The sequence below is a fragment of the Cervus elaphus genome, chromosome 15, assembly GCF_910594005.1.
Source record: "Cervus elaphus chromosome 15, mCerEla1.1, whole genome shotgun sequence".
Lineage (NCBI taxonomy): Eukaryota > Metazoa > Chordata > Mammalia > Artiodactyla > Cervidae > Cervus > Cervus elaphus.
Genome location: NC_057829.1, coordinates 66,964,817 through 66,982,598, shown reverse-complemented (window position 1 = coordinate 66,982,598; position 17,782 = coordinate 66,964,817). Strand labels below are relative to the sequence as shown.

The window sequence follows — 17,782 nt, the reverse complement described above, 5'->3', positions numbered from 1 at the left end:
TTCTTACATGTATGACAATACATATATAGACTGGTTTGTTGTTTAATGTTCCATTGGTTCATCAGCCTTTTCTGCAGGTTCATCAGCAGGTTGAGTAGGCTGTGCCTTTCTCTGCGGTCTTTCTTCCAGACCTTCCAGGAATTGACACTTTTTAGAGAGGAGAAGCTAAACAAAAATTCTTTTTTTGTATGGGATAGATAAATTAACTCAAACTTTCTTTTGTAAATCTTTTGAATCATCTTTGCTATAAAATGTGTTTTAAGGTTTGTGCATTTTATGTATTTTTCACCTGAAATTGGTTTGTTTGTTTACTTTTGTAGCCATTGGAAAAGAAGTTTGTCCGAGTTTCAGGAGAAGCAACTATTGGACATGTAGAAAAATTCCTCAGAAGAAAAATGGGTCTTGATCCAGCTTGTCAGGTAGAGTATGTGTATATAAGAAGTCAGGGGAAGGGACTGACTTCCCTGGTGGTCCAGTGGCTGGGACTTCACACTCTCAATGCAGAAGGCCTGGGTTCAGTCCTTGGTCTGGGAACTAGATCCCACATGCTGCAACTAAGACCTGGCACAGCCAAATAAAAATAAATATTAAAAGACAGGGGAAGTTGTGAGATTACCCTTAGCATATTGAAGAAGGAACTGTCTCCAGGATTTCATGCAGTGGCTTTTGTTTTATGACATTGTAAATATTGTAAGTAGTAATTGAATATTGGCACACAGCGATCCCTACCCCCAAATTTTAATCATATTTGACTTACTGGCTGTCTCTTGCTGCCATTGATTACCATCTCTGGGTGTCAAAAGAAAAGTTGAGGATATGAGAATGATTAAACAGCTTCTAGAGCCTCAGCTCCAGCTTTTTTCTTTTTGATAGTAGAGCAAAAGTATACTTTTCTATCCATTCAGTCTCTTCAGAGGCCATCCTTGTATCAGTATCTAGCTCAGGACACCTAGAAAAGTGAAATATCTATCTAGTATAGACTCTTATTTTTCTAAGGATTGAAAAAGATCTTCCATTGTAGTTGTATAATACTTTCTTTTGTAAGATGAAAATCTCAAACACCATGTATTATTGAATATAAAGTGTAAATATACTCATAGTTTACTAATGTGGGCCAGTGAAAATGCACATTTATATAGTTTTGCTCTTTCATTAGTCAAATTTAAAAGGGATTTTTTGTTATTCTTCATCATGTGTAAAATTTCACAGAATAACTTTTTTCTAAAATATCTACTTATTATAGATTAAGTTAGTAAATATTTTAAAACTAGCTGAAATTTTGCTATGCTTTCAGTATCAATATCTGTTGGTACTAAATATATATTGTTCAGTCGTGTCCAACTCTTTGCAACCCCATGGACTGTAGCCCGCCAGGCTCCTCAGTCCGTAGAGATTCTCCCGGCAAAAATACTGGAGTGGGTTGCTGTGCCTTCCTCCAAATATATATTAAATGCAGTTAGATGTGACTTCCCTTACTGACTTTGACATAATGCTAGCTATATCTCATGGTAGCTGAAAACTGGAAATGACTTATTTATTTCCTTTATTCTTAGTCTTTTGGTGAGAAATAAATAGCTGTTTACAGACTCCTGAACAAAGAATTGTGAGTGACCCGATAATAGTCTATTATTTCTAACAGCAGAAATCAGAAGAGTTGCACCTGATTATACAGAATAAGAAGTGGCACCCAAGAGGCTTTCTTTAGGGTATAGATTACTTCCTCTGTGGCTAGATATTGATTGGAGCCATTGATAAATTTCACATTTGGTGTTTTAAGAAATTTGGTTGCCAAAACTCTAAATTGACTCTATTGTATAAAAATGTGGGTTTATTTTTTTCCTCATTTCATAGAATTCAAGGCTTTTAACACTTTGAAATTTGTTTCAGTCTTTAATTTTCTCTCTCAGCTCTTGGTTCTCTAGGTAAATATTTTTTTCTAATTCAGGTACTATATAGCTGGTAACATTCATAAATTACTATCTCACCAAAATGTTAAAATAATAGAACAGATAATTATGCAGACCCATTTGTGACTAAAATTGTTGAAGCTTTCTAAATCCAAGAGAAAATAAACAAGAGTTAATTCTAATATGAATGAAACATTGAGCTAATTAACCATTCAGTTCAGTTTAGTCACTCAGTCATGTCCAATTCTTTGAGACCCCATGGACTGAGCACACCAATGGTTAATAGTTAACCATTAGACAAAATAGTTAACCATTAAACAATTCTTGATCAACCCAGTCACTTGAGTCTTCTGTGCTGACCTTCTTTAAAACCATTTAGTTCCAAATAGAAAATGTATGCTTTGTTTACAGATATGTGACCTTCATGAATGGTTATTTACTAGCAGGAATGAATGATTACTAAGGGATTGTTAAATGATAAAATACCTTTAAAGATATTATTTATTTGTGGCAGATAAAAATAAAAAAGGAAGATAGTTCTGAAAGATAAAAAAATACATAGATCACGTGTTCTTAAGAGATTTAAGTTAATTCAAACCAGAAATCAGTAATTATCTGAGTGGATTTTTTTTCATATAGAGACCCCAGTGTCTTTGAATTATCATGATTGACTTAGTGGTATTTTGAATTTATTCATGTCTTACTGTATCTTCTTGTTTTTCATGTTTGTTTTTTTTAAACCAACTCTTGTGAGATATTCCTTTGTACATCACATCATTTGATCTTATTTTTGGTTTTATAAAATGCTTATCACATTTATCACTAAATATTTTCCATGTAAAAAATGTAGTAGTAAATTTTGAATTCCATCTTGTAAGATAGGTTTTTTTTCCTTAAGATTTATGTATTTACTTTACTTTTTGGCTGTGCTGGGTCTTTGTTGCTGTGCACAAACGTTCTCCAGCTGCCCTAAGCAGGGGCTGCTCTTCCTTGCAGTGCTCGGGCTTCTCACTGTGGTGGCTTCTCTTGTTGCAGAGCATGGGCTTTAGGCACATGGACTCAGTAATTGTGACACACGGGCTCAGTAATTGAGGCTGTGCACAGGCTTAGTTGCCTCAGGTATGTGGGATCTTCCTGGACCAGGGATAGAACCTGTGTCCCCTGCATTGGCAGGGGGATTCTTAGTCACTGGACCACCAGGGACGTCCTGATAAGTTCCTTTTTATTATTATTTATTTAGTATATTACCTTAACCCTTAACCATACCACTGAATTGTTTCCAAATCATTTATCTTACGGAGGTTCCAATCTGTCATATGGTATATCCCTACCATTCATTTACTATCTGTTAACATTAAATTGAGCAATCTATGTGCTTGGCATCCAGTACAGACATGAGACAGAAAATTCATGCTGTCAGGCAACTCAGAATTGTGTGGGAAAGATGTAAAATGACAATAGGCTATGATGAGTGCAACAGGAGCACAGAGTGAATGATTTAGCTCTGAATTTGTCAAAGGATTTGCAGAATGGATTTTTTTTTTTTTCTTGGCCAGATAAAGAAAAGAACTTTCTATCAAAGAAAAGAGTATATATGAACAAAGAGGGATGAGTGTGGCACTGGCTCATTCAGTGAAAAATTCTGTCTTGGAAGCTTTAGTGTGATCTTGCTTTTAAAAAGTTAAGGACTTTTTTTTTCCCTTAAGACTATCTTCACATTCTGATTTCTGCTCTGAGATTCAGAAATACTGTCGTTATCCTTCCTGTCTAAGACTTAATACTCCAGAGGTTAGAAAGATTATGCCGAAAGGAGTTAACAAAGTAGACCCGAGGCTGCTGTCTGTAGAAGGGCTGGCTTACAAGGTTGGCCCTTGCCTAGCATCTAGGGAGCTGGCTTGTAAAAAGTTCCCTGCACTAATATAAAAACTTACCTAACTATTGCATGTTTCCCTGTGCCTGGACTGAACAAACAGTGAATACCTGCTTTGCTTCTGGGAGTCTGGAATTTGGTAGTTGCTAGGCAGAGAATGCCAGCATGACCAAACCTCAGTAAAAACCCTAAACTCTGAGCCTTGAGTGGGCTTCCCTGGCAGAGACACCGCACAAATTGGCTGCATTTCTACTGCTAGAGAAAAGAGTACTGTGGGAGTATTGCTTCCTGGACTGGGAGGGAAGAGCAAAGAAAGCCTGTGCATGGATTTCTGCAGACTCTCCCTGTATCTTTCTACCTTGCTGATGATCTGACTATATCCTTGCTGTGTTGCTGTAGTAAATCATAACCGTGAATATGCTGAGCCTTCCACCAAATTATCAAATAATTTGGGTCATATTTGTGACATCCTCACAGACGTGACTCTGTTTGAATGAACTAAGGTAATCAACAGGTAAAGTGAGAAGCAGTTTAAATGTTTCTGAGGAGAACGGATTTATAATTTATGATATATTTCATAAAATGGAACACTGTGCAGTTATTAAAGTCAGAGAGTTAACTATGTGTTCCAAAAGATGTCTGTGGTATATTAAGGTTTTGGTGTTTGTGTGTGTGTATGTTTTAAGAATATGTAGAACAAAATATGTGACATGATCCCATTTCTATAAAAATAAAATCCCTGCATGCACACGTAGCATCTAGGACCATGTGCATCAAACTGTTAGTAACTGGCTAACCTCTTGGGATGAAGTTGAAAATTTGTAGTAACCAAGTCATAAATGTATACCATATGGTGAAGCCCACTAAGAGTGGTGGTCTCTGGACTGGTGGATACTTAGTAAAAACATAATGTTAGTTTCTAAGTTCTGTAATTTTTCTTGGATCTAAGTTCTGTGCACATCATCAGCTGTTACTGCCTTCAAGTCCTTTGCAAACAGATATTGCTCTACCAACTTTAAAACTGGTAAGCATAAAACAGGAGTTGTTACTAATTGGAGGTTATTCATTGTGAGAGAGCACAGGGCTTGACAAACTGACCCACAGGCCAAATCTAGCCTGCCATCCTTTTATAAACAGTGTTTTATTTTAACAGCCATTCTGTGGCTGCTTTTATATTACAGTGATAGAATTGAGCACATGTAACAGTGATCTTGTGGCCTACAAGCCTAAAATATTTATTATCTAGCCCTTTATAGAAAGTTTGCCAATCCCCGACATGCACTGATTTTTGGAGAAAGATAGACCTGGAAATAGACCTGGGTTCAGATCTGAACTTTGCTGCTTACTGGCTTTGTGATTTTAGGAAAATTTAATGTCTTTACTTCTTAGCATCCCTATCTGCAAAGTGGGAATTACAATACCTAACTCACAGGAATGTGAAAATGATATGAGATAACATATGTAAAATAAATAAATGTAATTATGCTGTGCATAGTGGCTGCTCAGTTAAATGCAGGTGCTTTTTTATTCTTACCCAAGCATGCTAAAGGTTTTAGAGGGATTAACATGTTGGCATTGTGTAGGATTTTTTAGAGTAAACAGAATTTGAAGTTAGGAATCTGGTTAGGAGATGATTTCAGTGGTTTAAGCCTGAAGGCAGCACTTGAAAAAATGATATGAATGTAAAAGGTATTATGAAGAAAGAAGAAAGAAGCTACACCTGTAGCTTTTTGCATGTGAGATTGCATGTGTAGCTGATTGCATTTGAGAGGAAAGGAAAAGGAAAAATAGGAGTTAAGAGGTGATACTGTGGTTTGGAGCAGGGAAGAATCTCGTGCCATAAGCTAAATAGGAGTCTTAGGAGACGGAGTCTCTTAAGTGGTATGTGTTAATAAGATGTTGAGGACCTGTTCCCATTTTGAAGCAGTGGAAAAGGAGTACTCAGTAAAAGAGTATATAAGGACTTCATTTCTGTTTCTAGCAAGTGAATATACTGGAATCATATACAATATAGTATATGACTGTACAACCATATTGTCCTGTCTAGAGCATTCAGTATAAAAGTAGATTTATCTTAGAGCTTTGACATTACTGAAAAGGCTGAAAAGACCTTGTTAAGATTGTTCTGCCCATAAAACACAATGCCTTATTGTGTACTTTATATCAGTGTTAGACTTTTCATTGTTGGAAAATGAGATATTCCTTAATAAGAAAATCGTTCAAACAACTAAAGTTTGCCTTTTGAAGCATTATAAGCCCTTAATCACTGTGTCATGGAACTGTTTAAAAATGTAATTTTCTGTGCCATCTTATGCTGAACATATCAAGTATGATTTAACTTGTTCTGAGAGATTCAAGGAAACTATTTGGAATATCTGCTGTGTTCTGTGTTGTGCCATGTCCTCTATGCTCATTCCATTTTATTTGTAAATAAACTCTTTTGTAAGAGCATTAATCAATCTAAAATAGTTAAGTCAGAACCTCCCTGGCAGTCTAGTGGTTAAGACTCTGTGCTTCCAGTGCAGGGGATATGGGTTCAATCCCTGATTGGTGAACTAAGAGCCCACATGCCATGGCCAAAATAAAAAATAAATAAATAAATAAAAATAGCAAAGTCTAGTCTAAAAATAATTACGTTGATCTTCCTCTTTTTTAATATGGTTTTTTGAAGCAGGAAAGCAAACTTATACTCTTATTTGCCTGTAGGTAGACATCATCTGTGGTGATCATTTGTTAGAACGGTATCAAACTCTAAGGGAAATTCGACGTGCAATAGGTGATGCAGCAATGCAGGTAGGTCTACCATATTTATGCCCAACGGGTAAGTTATTTAATGAAAGAGGAGTGTTCCATGTTATCAGGGTTTTAATAAACATTCTATAATTAAAATTACCTGGACTATAATAAAGCTAATGTTTACTGGATGCTTACTGCGTGTCAGGTAACTTTTCTAAATGATTTGTAATGATGAGCTCTCTTACTCATCATAGTTTTATGAGATAGGTATTCTTTTATCCCCAGTTTTAAAGATAAGGAAAGGTACAGGTAAGATGAATTTCCTTGGAGCTCAGACGGTGAAGAATTTGCCTGCAATGCGGGAGACCTGGGTTTGATCCCTGGGTTGGGAAGATCCCCTGGAGGAGGGCATGGCAACCCACTCCAGTATTTTTGCCTGGAGAACCCCATGGACAGAGGAGTCTGGTGGGCTGCGGTCCATAGGGTAGCACAGGGTCGGACGTGACTGAAGTGACTGAGCACGCACAGGTAAGGTACAGAAAGGACCTGTGACTTATCCACAGTCAGTGAGTGTGTGAGCCAGGCTCAAACCCCAGGCAGTTTGACTCTAGAGCCTTTTTTTCTTCTCTGTCCCATTCTGCAGTAGAGCTTTGAAGACTGCTGGGCAAATGTATCTGCAAGTACGTGTCTTTAAGAAAAATTTGCAGATACTCATTAGTCTGTAGAGATTTCACATACCATTCCTAGCTCAGTTGATGAGAAGCCATGGTAACTGTTACGGTGTTTTAAGTAGCCTATAATATGAGTGGGAAGTATAGTGTGAAATCTAATAAGGATAAATGAAAGCAAGATAAGACCTATGATTTTAATGAAGACAAAAATCCAGTTTCTTTTGGAATTTTGCCCTCTAGTTCTGAAATCCATTGGGGAATCCAAGAGATGACTGGTGTATGGAGATTAAGTACCTTGCCCAAGATCACTTGGTTAGTTAGCGGTAGAATCAAGGTTCACCTGTTGAAAAAGTTGAACTTAAAGCTTAGGGTCTTAATGAAGGGGTAGCTGAATATTTATTTGGGTAATTATTTGATTATTCTTACATGCTTTTAGAAATATAGCACTGTACTAATTGTTCACATTTTAGTAACAAATAATTCAAAAGATCTTCATAAAATACAAAAGTAAAATTGTTGGCTAAGTAAAGCATACTTAGAGGTATAAACAAGACATTTCCTAAGATTTTTATAAAATCAGACTTCAGAAATCTTAGAAAATATTGTCTTTTTTAAAGTTAAGCTTGATTAGAAATATAAAAAGCTAGGCATAAAATCCCAAAGTCAATGGAGTGGGTAGAAAGTATGACTTCAATTTAAAGAATATTTTTAATTAAAGTCCTCATTGATAACTATGTAAGTGTCATGTAATCTCAGGACCTCTTAGCTAAATGAATAATACGTCTTTGCAGTGGGAAAGCTAGGATGTAGCAAGTGAGGGAGAGAGTGGGAGGAGCTCAGATCTGATAGTTAGAATAAAACCATGCAGGACTTTATAGGCTGTAGTATGAACTTTGGATTTTAATTGAATGAGGTGGGAAACTATAGATTGGAGAGATTTGAGCCAAGGACAGAAGAGACATAATCTGATTTATCTTTTAGCGGATTTACTCTGGTTCGATTGTTTAAGAAGACCATGAATGGAGACATCTAAATATAAAATATAAATAATATTTATATATTCCTGTATATTTATCAGAATATAAACATAATAAATATAGATATAAATTTGAATTATAAAGATTATCTCATTTCATAAAATGTAATTTTATACATGTATTGAAGTTGTTTTGAGATTTTAAACAGCTTGTAATTCTGAAACATAACTATATGCAAAAAATTGATATTCTGTAAAATGTAATTTGTATTCATGTAAATGTGTTAATAGGATCCTTCTGTGTGTGTTAGAATACAAATTCATTTACTTTGATTAGACAAATTAGTCTAGAAGAGATCTGATGATCTGTAGGCCAAACATGGTGTGGGATTGATTATACTTTATTTGGCTTATTCTGTGTTTTAAATATTTTTTGAGTTTAAATTCCTTTAGCTAAGCGTCTGCTATGATTTACCATTGGTCTCAACATACCCTATTTGACTACTTACCTGACTCACATATTCATTTATGGTACTTCTCTGGCTTTTGTGGGTATTTGAATTTGTGAACCCCTTTCTAGAATTCTGATGAGTTTTCACTAGAGTTGCCAGTAACAGAAGCCAGATTGCAGTGAGTTGAATAGTGAATGAGAAATGAGGAAGTAGAGCCATGAAAAAGCTTAATAAAGAAGAAAGAAAGGGTGATAGCTAGAGCAGGGTTGGAAATGCAAGGCATGTATGCCACCACTCCCGCTAAATGTTGCTCAAAGTAGGCCCATTGCCCATGGCATACTTTCTCAATGAGTCTTCTTTTTAAGCTAGTTTTTCAGTTCATAAAGTGAAGTCACTCAGTCATGTCCGACTCTTTGTGAGTCCATCCGTGGGGTTTTCCAGGCAAGAATACTGGAGTGGGTTGCCATTTCCTTCATAGTAGATTACAAATAGCACCTTAAAAAGGTAGGTTGCTTGCTGGGTGCAGCTTTGGCGAGAGCACAAAGAATCAAGACCTGATATCAAGAAAGGAGACATAGAGAGACTCATAAACAATGTATCTGGAGTCATTTAGTGTTAAGTTTCCCAACAACCCCAAAGGACATCACTGTGTTATATAGCTCAGTACAGTTACAGTTCATAAGGATGACTCTGGGTATCAAAGAAAGGGTGAATTGTACTGAACATTCTTCAAGGAGGAAGTAAAATGTATCATGTATTAAATGGGTAAGAGTTCTGAAGTTTTCTCACTTATTTTAGTTGTAAGCTGCATTTATATGGGAAATAAATGTTTTATTTCCTAGCAGACCCATGATACTCTATGATAATTGAGTCTTTCTTAGAGAAATCCGAAGTTGGGTGATATATTAAGCAATCTGCAAAAGGAAAAGTTTTAGTTCTTTTTGGAGAACTGTTTAGCCATAAACAACCTTGACAAACTGTGGATACTGGTAGTTTCAGGATTTTCTTCTAAGAGTCATTAAAAAGGCACACTAGCAGGGAGTGTTTGGTTATGAGGTGAGTAGATTAGCAAGTTTCTTTATCTTGGACCTTTATTCTCTTTAAATCAAAGAATTTCACATTAGTGTTGGGTTATGAAAAATAAACTATCTTTGACTTGGTCATATATGTAAGTGGTTTTCAAGTAACTGCAGAACACTTTTTTTTTTCAGGATGGTCTGCTGGTTCTTCATTATGGACTTGTGGTTTCTCCTTTGAAAATTACTTGAAGATTGTAAGATTATTAGGAGTGGGTGAACAAAATAAGGAGGCTTCTGCAGGATTGCATTCTCACCAAAGATTTCCATGAAACATGTAATTGCTATCATTTTGTGCTGTTTGGGATGTAACTTATCTATTTTCAGCACCAAGAATCATAGGAGTCTTATAAATCATAGGATTTTTAAGTATAACTTGGAATGATAGAATGCGTCTGTTTAGTGAAAGATCTGTTTAGTAAAAAGTCTGTCTGGTAAGTGACTATATAAAAAGCATCCATAGCTCAGGGGGAAATTTTTTAAAGCATTTACTTTTTATGATTTCAGATACTTTGATATAGATTTTGTTTCCTAATCTTTGAGGTAAATCAGTCACTGTTTTTGTCTTCATTGAGCCATACCCCTTTCAAGTTGGTGATTGGGATTCTGCTCTTTGGAATGGCATCAGTTGGGCAGTCATCCAATTGGAAAAGGAGTGTGCTTTTGAACTGAAAATTTAAAACCAGACTTTGTTAAATTACAGAATGTACCTCTCAGACAAAGACCAAAACTATGGGCCACTTTTGTATGTTGCCGTCATATTTTGAACTTATGTCTTTTTTTTTTTCAAACCAGCAACACTACTAAAGAGATGTTATCCACTTCTAAAAGGGATGAATTATAATTTTTTGTGTGTGGAGGAGGCTGTCCCTTGTAGGGTTTAGGTCTTCAGTGTAATGAAGGCACATTTAACATACCTTACAGCAAGGGGTGCCTCTTTGCAACATTTTTTTGATTGTTAGTTTGATTAACATTAATTTTGAGTACATAGTATGATTGTCAGTACCTTGTAATGGTACTGCTTTTGAAAGTAATTTAAAAATTTGAGTGAATTTAAGGTTTACAGAATACTTGTTCATTGTTTCCTCAGTAAGTCAGTTTAATGTTCATTTTCCCATTTGTTGCTGTGATAAAGAATACGGGTGTTTGAGAGCTCACTCAGTTGCATGCAAAAATTTCCATTTTAAAGATTATTTTGCCTAAAATTAGCATTGTGATGCTTTAAAAGAAATATTTTGTAGACCTTATTTCACTGTAAAATTTCTGAATCTGCATAAAAGCAATTATAATTGGAGGAAGATTGGTGATTGTTTTATAAAGAATTTATGAATTCTGTATAAATTTCTTCTAACATTTAATACAATTTTTTAATAAAATTTTATTTTAACCTATTTTGAAATGCTTGTGTTTATTGAGGATTTTTTAAAAATAACTAAAACTCTTTAAGGAACAAGACATCCAAAGCAAAGTTAAACTGTGCCATCAAATAAATATTTTATAAACATCTTTACGTTCCCTGGTTATACCAGATGCCTTTATTTGACAGTGGACAAAGTAACAGCTATGGAGTTCATTGCCTCGCGTAAATGTCTCTTGCACAAATTACTTACTATTTTTGTTCTTACCTGGTGTTAACATATGTGTTGGGGATCTCCAAGACCATTCTCAGGTTTAATAGTTCACAAGAAGGACTCATGGGACCCAAAAAGTTATTATGCCCTTGGTTATAGCTTGTTACTATAAAAGGATACAGATTAAAATGAGCAGCAGGAAAAAATGTATAGGGTAGAGTCCAGGAGAAACCAGTCACAAGCTTCCATTTGTCCTCTTCCATTGGAGATGCAAGGAGAGTGTTTACTTTTCCCAACATGATATGTGAAGTGTTGCTAACCAGGGAAGCTCACCTGAGCCCTAGAATCCAGAGTTTTTTTTTTTTTTTTAAACACGAATTGCAACTTTATTTTTTACACTTAAAGGCTGACGAGAAACCATTACTAATCCTATTAAAGAAAATCCAACACAACAGCTCAATCGAAAAGTATGGTAAACATATTTACTCATTAAATACTATTTTTTCTAGAACACAACATGGAAACATCTAGCATGCATGTTTAATCTCAGTACAATAGATTCAAAACCAAGTATACATGTTACATGCTTCAAGGCTAGATTACAAATTATCATAGTCATCGTCATCATCATCGTCATCGTCGTCATCATCATCACGTTTTCTTTTTAATGCATTTGATGCTTCATTGGCAGTATTTTGTGATGAGACCATGTTAGTAGTAATAAGAATATTTTTGGACCCAATTAATGACGGATTAATTAGAACATTCTGAACTGCTGATGTTGCAGGAATTGACGCTTTTACAGCTGGGGATTGTGAAGTGGGCATCTGTACTGTGAACCTTTGCCCTGCGAGGGACACTGGAGTCCCTACTTTAGTTGAGACGGACATGGCTTGTGGGGTTGGTGTGCCAAGCGTGGGAGTACTTGGTCTGCTAGTAACTGAGCCAACACTTAACCGTGGAACTGTTATTCTTCCTGCAGAAGTAGACGCCTTTTTTTGTAAAGACTTAAGTCTATAATTTGGAGCAGTCAAGCAATACCTATCAGGTGGCAATCTAGGACCTGAGTATGGCTTGATCAATGGCAAAGGGGTTTGATTTCTTTGCCTTGCAATATCTAATAAAAAGTCTCTTGGGGGAGGAGAGGTAAAAGACTGGTCAGCACGACATTGGATTGCCAATCGCACATCATCTGCATCAATAGTAGCTTTCTTAGCATGACTTGAATAAATTTTTGCATCATCTAGAATTGTGGTCACATATCGGAAGACAAACTCCAACATCTGATTTATAACTCTTGGTTCATATTCTGTAATCCCCATATCCTTCAGGATTTGTGCCATCATCTGTGCATCTTTCGGCATGCTCTTGGGAGAAGCCATCTTGCCAGACTCCATGATATCCGGTGATCAAACTTCTCGAGCTAAATCACCCACATTAATGTATTTCAGTCCTGATCTTGATGCAAGTTCTTTGCCTAACGTAGTTTTTCCAACCCCTGGTGTACCAGTGAGCAGGATGTTCGGAAGCAACATGGTCCTCGCTGCGCTGGCTCCGCACGCCTCTGCACACGCGCTCTACACACTCCTGGGAGGGGCTGGCAGGGGCGGGCAGCGGCGAGCGCCAGCAGCTCGGGGTACTCGAGGCCTGGAGGGGCGCTCGAGACCCACCTCCGCCGCCTCGTCACCCACAGTTGGTTACCCGGCCCTCGAGGACACGCTTCCATCGCAGGGTCCGAGGTACCGCCACCGGTCGGGCCGGCGCTTCGAGTCAGGCCGAATCCAGAGTTTTTATTGGAATTCAGTCACATAGGCGCGCAGCCTTGATATCCCAGCAGCCTCCCAGTGGACAACCTGATATGGCATGTCCCAGGTACATAAAAATAGGCATTCACCATAAATCACATTGTCAGCATACACTATCTGGTGTGACCAAGTTCTCAGGCGTACTAAGGTTATTCCAAGGGCTCAGAAATAATGGTTTATAGGAGCATGGGGAGACACTTATTTTTTAAAGCAGAGTATTATATGTAATTAATTAAAGGTCCATGTTGTCAAAGCTATGATTTTTCCAGTAGTCATTTGTGAATGTAGGAGTTGGACCGTAAAGAAGGCTGAGCGCCAGAGAATTGATACTTTCGAACTGTGGTGTTGGAGAAGACTCCCGAGAGTCTCTTGGACTAAAAGGAGATCAAACCAGTCAATCCTAAAGGAAATCAACCCTGAATATTCATTGGAAGGACTGATGCTGAAGCTGAAGCCCCAGTTCTTTGGCCACCTTTTCCGACTCATTGGAAAAGACATTGATGCTGGGAAAAATTGAAGGCAGAAGGAGAAGGGGACGACAGAGGACAAAATGGTTGGATGGCATCACTGATTCAACGGACACGAGTTTGAGCAAGCTCCGGGAGGTGGTGAAGGACAGAAGCCTGATGGGCTGTAGTCCATGAGGTCGCACTGAGTTGGACACGACAGAGCGACTGAACAACAACATTAAATGTAATTATTTGATAAATATTTCTGCAATAAGTCAAAAGAATATCACTTGTGTGGACAACAAAATTAAAATTAGAGGAAGGTAGTCTGCCTTTAAGGAATTTGCAGTCTATGGATTACTCACATCTCAGAATTTTACCAAAGGCAGATACTAGTAAATACTATGTTAGTCACAAAGAGTTCCACCCCTTCTTTTTTCCCTCCCTCTTGAACTTGACCTCCAGGAAACCCAAAGAATGAATTTTATCTGGTTATTTTTATTTGGCCTGTTGTTACTACTGTTAGTTTACTGTTTACTGTTTGACAGTAAACTAAGTAAAAACACTGATTGACTGGTTTAAAAATCGGTACTTGCAAAGGCAATGTGACCTTGGGTACATCAGTAGAAATACAGTTTCAGATCAAGGGAGTTAATACTTCTAATCTCCAATGCATCTTTTATCCAGTTCTGTGCAGCATACCTTAGAAATATTGACAGACGGGAAGGCAGTGGGATAGGGAACACTCACAAGGAGAGACTCAGGAAACAAGAGCAAGCATTGACCAATTGCTTCTGTCTTGGAGAAGCAAAAATTTAGTGGTGAGAGGCCATATATGGTAGCTGTCTTCAAATAACCAGAGGGTCAAAGACTTAAGATGAGGAAAAAGCACGAGCAAAAACAAGACAAATGCACTGTCTTGTTGCCTTGGGTTAGCCTGACTGTTTCAAGAGGGATTTTTGCTAGGAACAAAAGCAGAAACAAAACTAAATCCTCAAATCTGCACAAATAAGACTATATGAAGTACAGATTCCAGAGTCTAGATTCAATGGCTAGAGAAAGATTTCTTTGGCACAGCTGGTAGGTTCTCTGTTTTCGCTTAAGCCCTCTCTAAGCAAAGATATCCAGGGGGCTAATTTGTGACAATAGTAGTCAGACAGAATGTGAGCTTGGCAGGTTTCTCAGTTCCTCCCTAAATGCCACCCCAGTCTTTTCTCTCTGGTGTCATCATTTCCTCTGACCTTGGGCTTCACTGAGCTTCCCCTCCGCTTCTACTGCACTGCCCTTCCCTCCTGATTGAGTCAGATACATTCTTATCTAGTTCCTGATAATCTCTCCTCTGGATTCAGACTTCTTGCACACACTCACACAGCGACCCCTCTACAGCAACTGTGGCTTTGAATTCTTGGAAGTGATGCCACTGGCCAGTTTACTTTTCCTGTTCAGCCTATGCAAAGTATAATCTTGGTGATTTGATCCTAGGTGAATATTCTTGTAGGATGACCAGATCATAATTTCTTATTAGATGTATATGTGACTAATTTAAAAAAAAGTTATTTTTTCCTTTTCAAGTTCTAATAGTTGGCAACCTCTCTGGTGTATTTTGTTATCTTAGAAGGCTCTGTTAATAGAGAATAATCAAGCTGACTCTGAATGTTCATTTTTGCTGTCTTCAGTAGATCATGGACAAAGGGTAGGTCCTCATTTTTAACCTTTTTCAATAATATTGTTGTGTATGTGAGTTTGATTATTGGCCTCTCTTCAAAACTGGACAGATGATATCTAAATTTTTATTGTTTATTGAGATTAATAGTCAATGCATAAATGAAATGCCATATTGATCTTCAGAAAGCTTGACAAGTATTTATTTACATAGAATGGATATTATGGTTTGATCTTTACTGCATATTTGTTTCATTTTGATGGTACCTGTGGTTTTACAAGGCTTCCTAGGTGGCTCAGATGTTAAAAGAATCCACAGGCAATGTGGGAGACCTGGGTTTGATCCCTAGTTTGGTAAGTTTGCATGGAGGAGGGCATAGCAACCCACTCCAGTATTCTTGCATGGAGGATCCCCATGGACAGAGGAGCCTGGCAGTCTATAGTCCATGGGGTTGCAAAGAGTCGGACATGACTGAGTGGTTTGACACAGGTTATTATACTGATACTATTTTTTCTTTTAAGTGAGAAAAGTTTTTTTCTTCTAATGTTTCTAAGAAAATGTTTTTCCCAAAGAAAAGCTGGTTGAACATTTTAAATCAGAAAGTGAAGATGTTTGCCAGGAACAGACTTTTTCCCCCCCAGTAGGCCTAGAGGCAGTATTTCACATTGGTTAAGGACATGAATTTTGAAGCCCAGACTCACAGATTTGACCTCCAGCTTTGCTATTTGCAAGCTGTGTGATCTTGAACTTTTATATAATTTCTCTGAGCTTTAGTTTCCATATCAGTAAATTGGGACAGTGGTACCTAACTCAAAGACTTGTTACAATAATTAATGAATGTGTTAAGCACTCAGAATAGTGGTTGGCATATAGTCTGTTTTCAAATTCAGTTATGGTCCCTTGGTAGTCACTTCTTAGATTACTTTGCTGAATTAGTTTCCAATGAATAATTAGGCCTGTTAATATTAAAAGATCAAAGTTAAACCATGTACCCCCCTCCCCATTTTCTGTCCTGTATATTTTCTATATTCACTTCCTTCTATTAATGACCAGACCAAGTGTAGAGATACAGGCCCTGGAGCTGGACCTGAATTCTGCTTTCATCTTAGTTCTAATCTTAACTTTGCTGTTTCTACTTTACAGACTAGGTTAGGCCATGGACAGACAACTTCAGTTGCCAGAGACAGGTTCCTTTTGCTGAGGTTATGTCTGACTTAAGATAGAAGATTGTCTAGTCCTAAAGGACATCAGGAATTCTATATGTCATGTATAAATTCTTATGCATGCCCGGAAATCATGAGGAATGGAAGTTACCCCTCTCATTTATTCACACATATGGCATAGCAGACAAACCTGAGTTAAGTTTGTTTTAATAAGCACTTCTAAGGAAAGAGCTGCTTTTTTGTCCTGTGTAATAATCAGCAATTAACCAGACTGCTACTGATTATATTCTAAAACTCCAGCCCTTATACTAATGATTTTGGTTACAGTCTGCTGAGCATTCTCTAACCCCTAGGAGAATGTGATAAAACTGGAATGAAAAGTCTCAGACCACTTGTCTCATCAGGGAAGAGGGTAGCCATGTGGTGATCTACAGTAATTAATCAATGAGGAAGCAAGCCTGGAGACCCTTCCAGGATCAGTCTTCATTTTCTTTGTAGCCTGAGTGCTCTCTGTTTTGTTTTATTCAGAATCATTGAAGCACTGTAGAAACATAATTCTTTAAATATCTGTGGTATGACTCACTCTGTTTTATTATAATCTTGGGGTGTGTATGTGTGTGTGTGTTTCAAGGGATTTTAAGGAAGAATTGATAAATTTTAGCTAGTTCCCACCCCCACCTAGTAAGCTTGTGAAATAGCATAAAACATGAGGGCAATCCAATCAACTTCTAAGAGATCGATAGAGGAGGAGAGCAGCCTTTTGATCCACATAGTAACCATTCTTTTCTCCATTTAAGTGTATGCAGCAAGGGTTGGTAATATAATAAAAACAGCCCTTTGTTTGACTGGATTCAGGAGCACTCACTCCATTTGCAAATGGCATAGCCATGTGAGATATTTGAAAATAGCAAAAGGCATGATGACAGCAACTAACCTGTACATTTAAATCTGAACACGCAGCAAAGCCAGTAATGTACTGTCTAGAAAGAAAAATAAAATTTCACATAGGAACTGTGTTTGCAAAGCTCCCTTCAGTTATTTCCATTTTAAATTAGCACTGTGCTTTCAGGTATATAAATTTATTTGGTTCTAAGAAACAAAATGTGTTCTTAAAATTTGGATGTTTTTAAGGAACTTACAGATTTCTGATGATATGATAATAAAAATAAAATTAGCTGGAAATCAGTGATAACTACTCATAAGCAAGCAACATTTCTAGCTATTCTTTCTTTCATTTACATCCAGGGAGATTTCTGGCTTTTTCTCCAGGCTCTGTTTTGAAATCAATACTACTCTTATTAGATCTGGCTTAATGTTGTCCAAATGGAATTCCTTCTACTGGGTTGACCCAGGTGGCTGTACATAATGGTCTCAGCTGGAGCAGAAGGTATGGCAGACATCATAATTATTTTTCTGATAGACTCATAAATTCTCTATCAGTGA

General features: G+C 37.2%; 2 protein-coding genes across 2 annotated transcripts in view; one reads left to right on the top strand and one right to left on the bottom strand.

Moving 5' to 3' along the window:
• PCGF6 (polycomb group ring finger 6) overlaps window positions 1-11,082 on the top strand; it is a 28,065-nt gene extending 16,983 nt beyond the window's left edge. Inside the window, exons 8-10 of the mRNA XM_043925826.1 lie at window positions 321-419; window positions 6,484-6,570; window positions 9,824-11,082. Coding sequence (XP_043781761.1) covers window positions 321-419; window positions 6,484-6,570; window positions 9,824-9,880 — 243 coding nt within the window. The 3' untranslated portion in view covers window positions 9,881-11,082. The remainder of the gene's footprint in view (window positions 1-320; window positions 420-6,483; window positions 6,571-9,823) is intronic.
• Window positions 11,083-11,727: 645 nt separating this feature from the next.
• Window positions 11,728-13,028, bottom strand: LOC122708956 (transcription initiation factor TFIID subunit 9-like). The gene has a single exon (XM_043925827.1). The coding sequence runs from the start codon at window positions 12,654-12,656 to the stop codon at window positions 11,859-11,861; it is 798 nt and encodes a 265-aa protein (XP_043781762.1). The 5' UTR covers window positions 12,657-13,028; the 3' UTR covers window positions 11,728-11,858.
• Between the last annotated feature and the right edge of the window lie 4,754 nt (window positions 13,029-17,782).

Coding starts and splice junctions, on each gene's coding strand:
- LOC122708956 (XM_043925827.1), bottom strand. CDS start 12,656: ATGGAGTCTGGCAAGATGGCTTCTCCCAAGAGCATGCCGAAAGATGCA.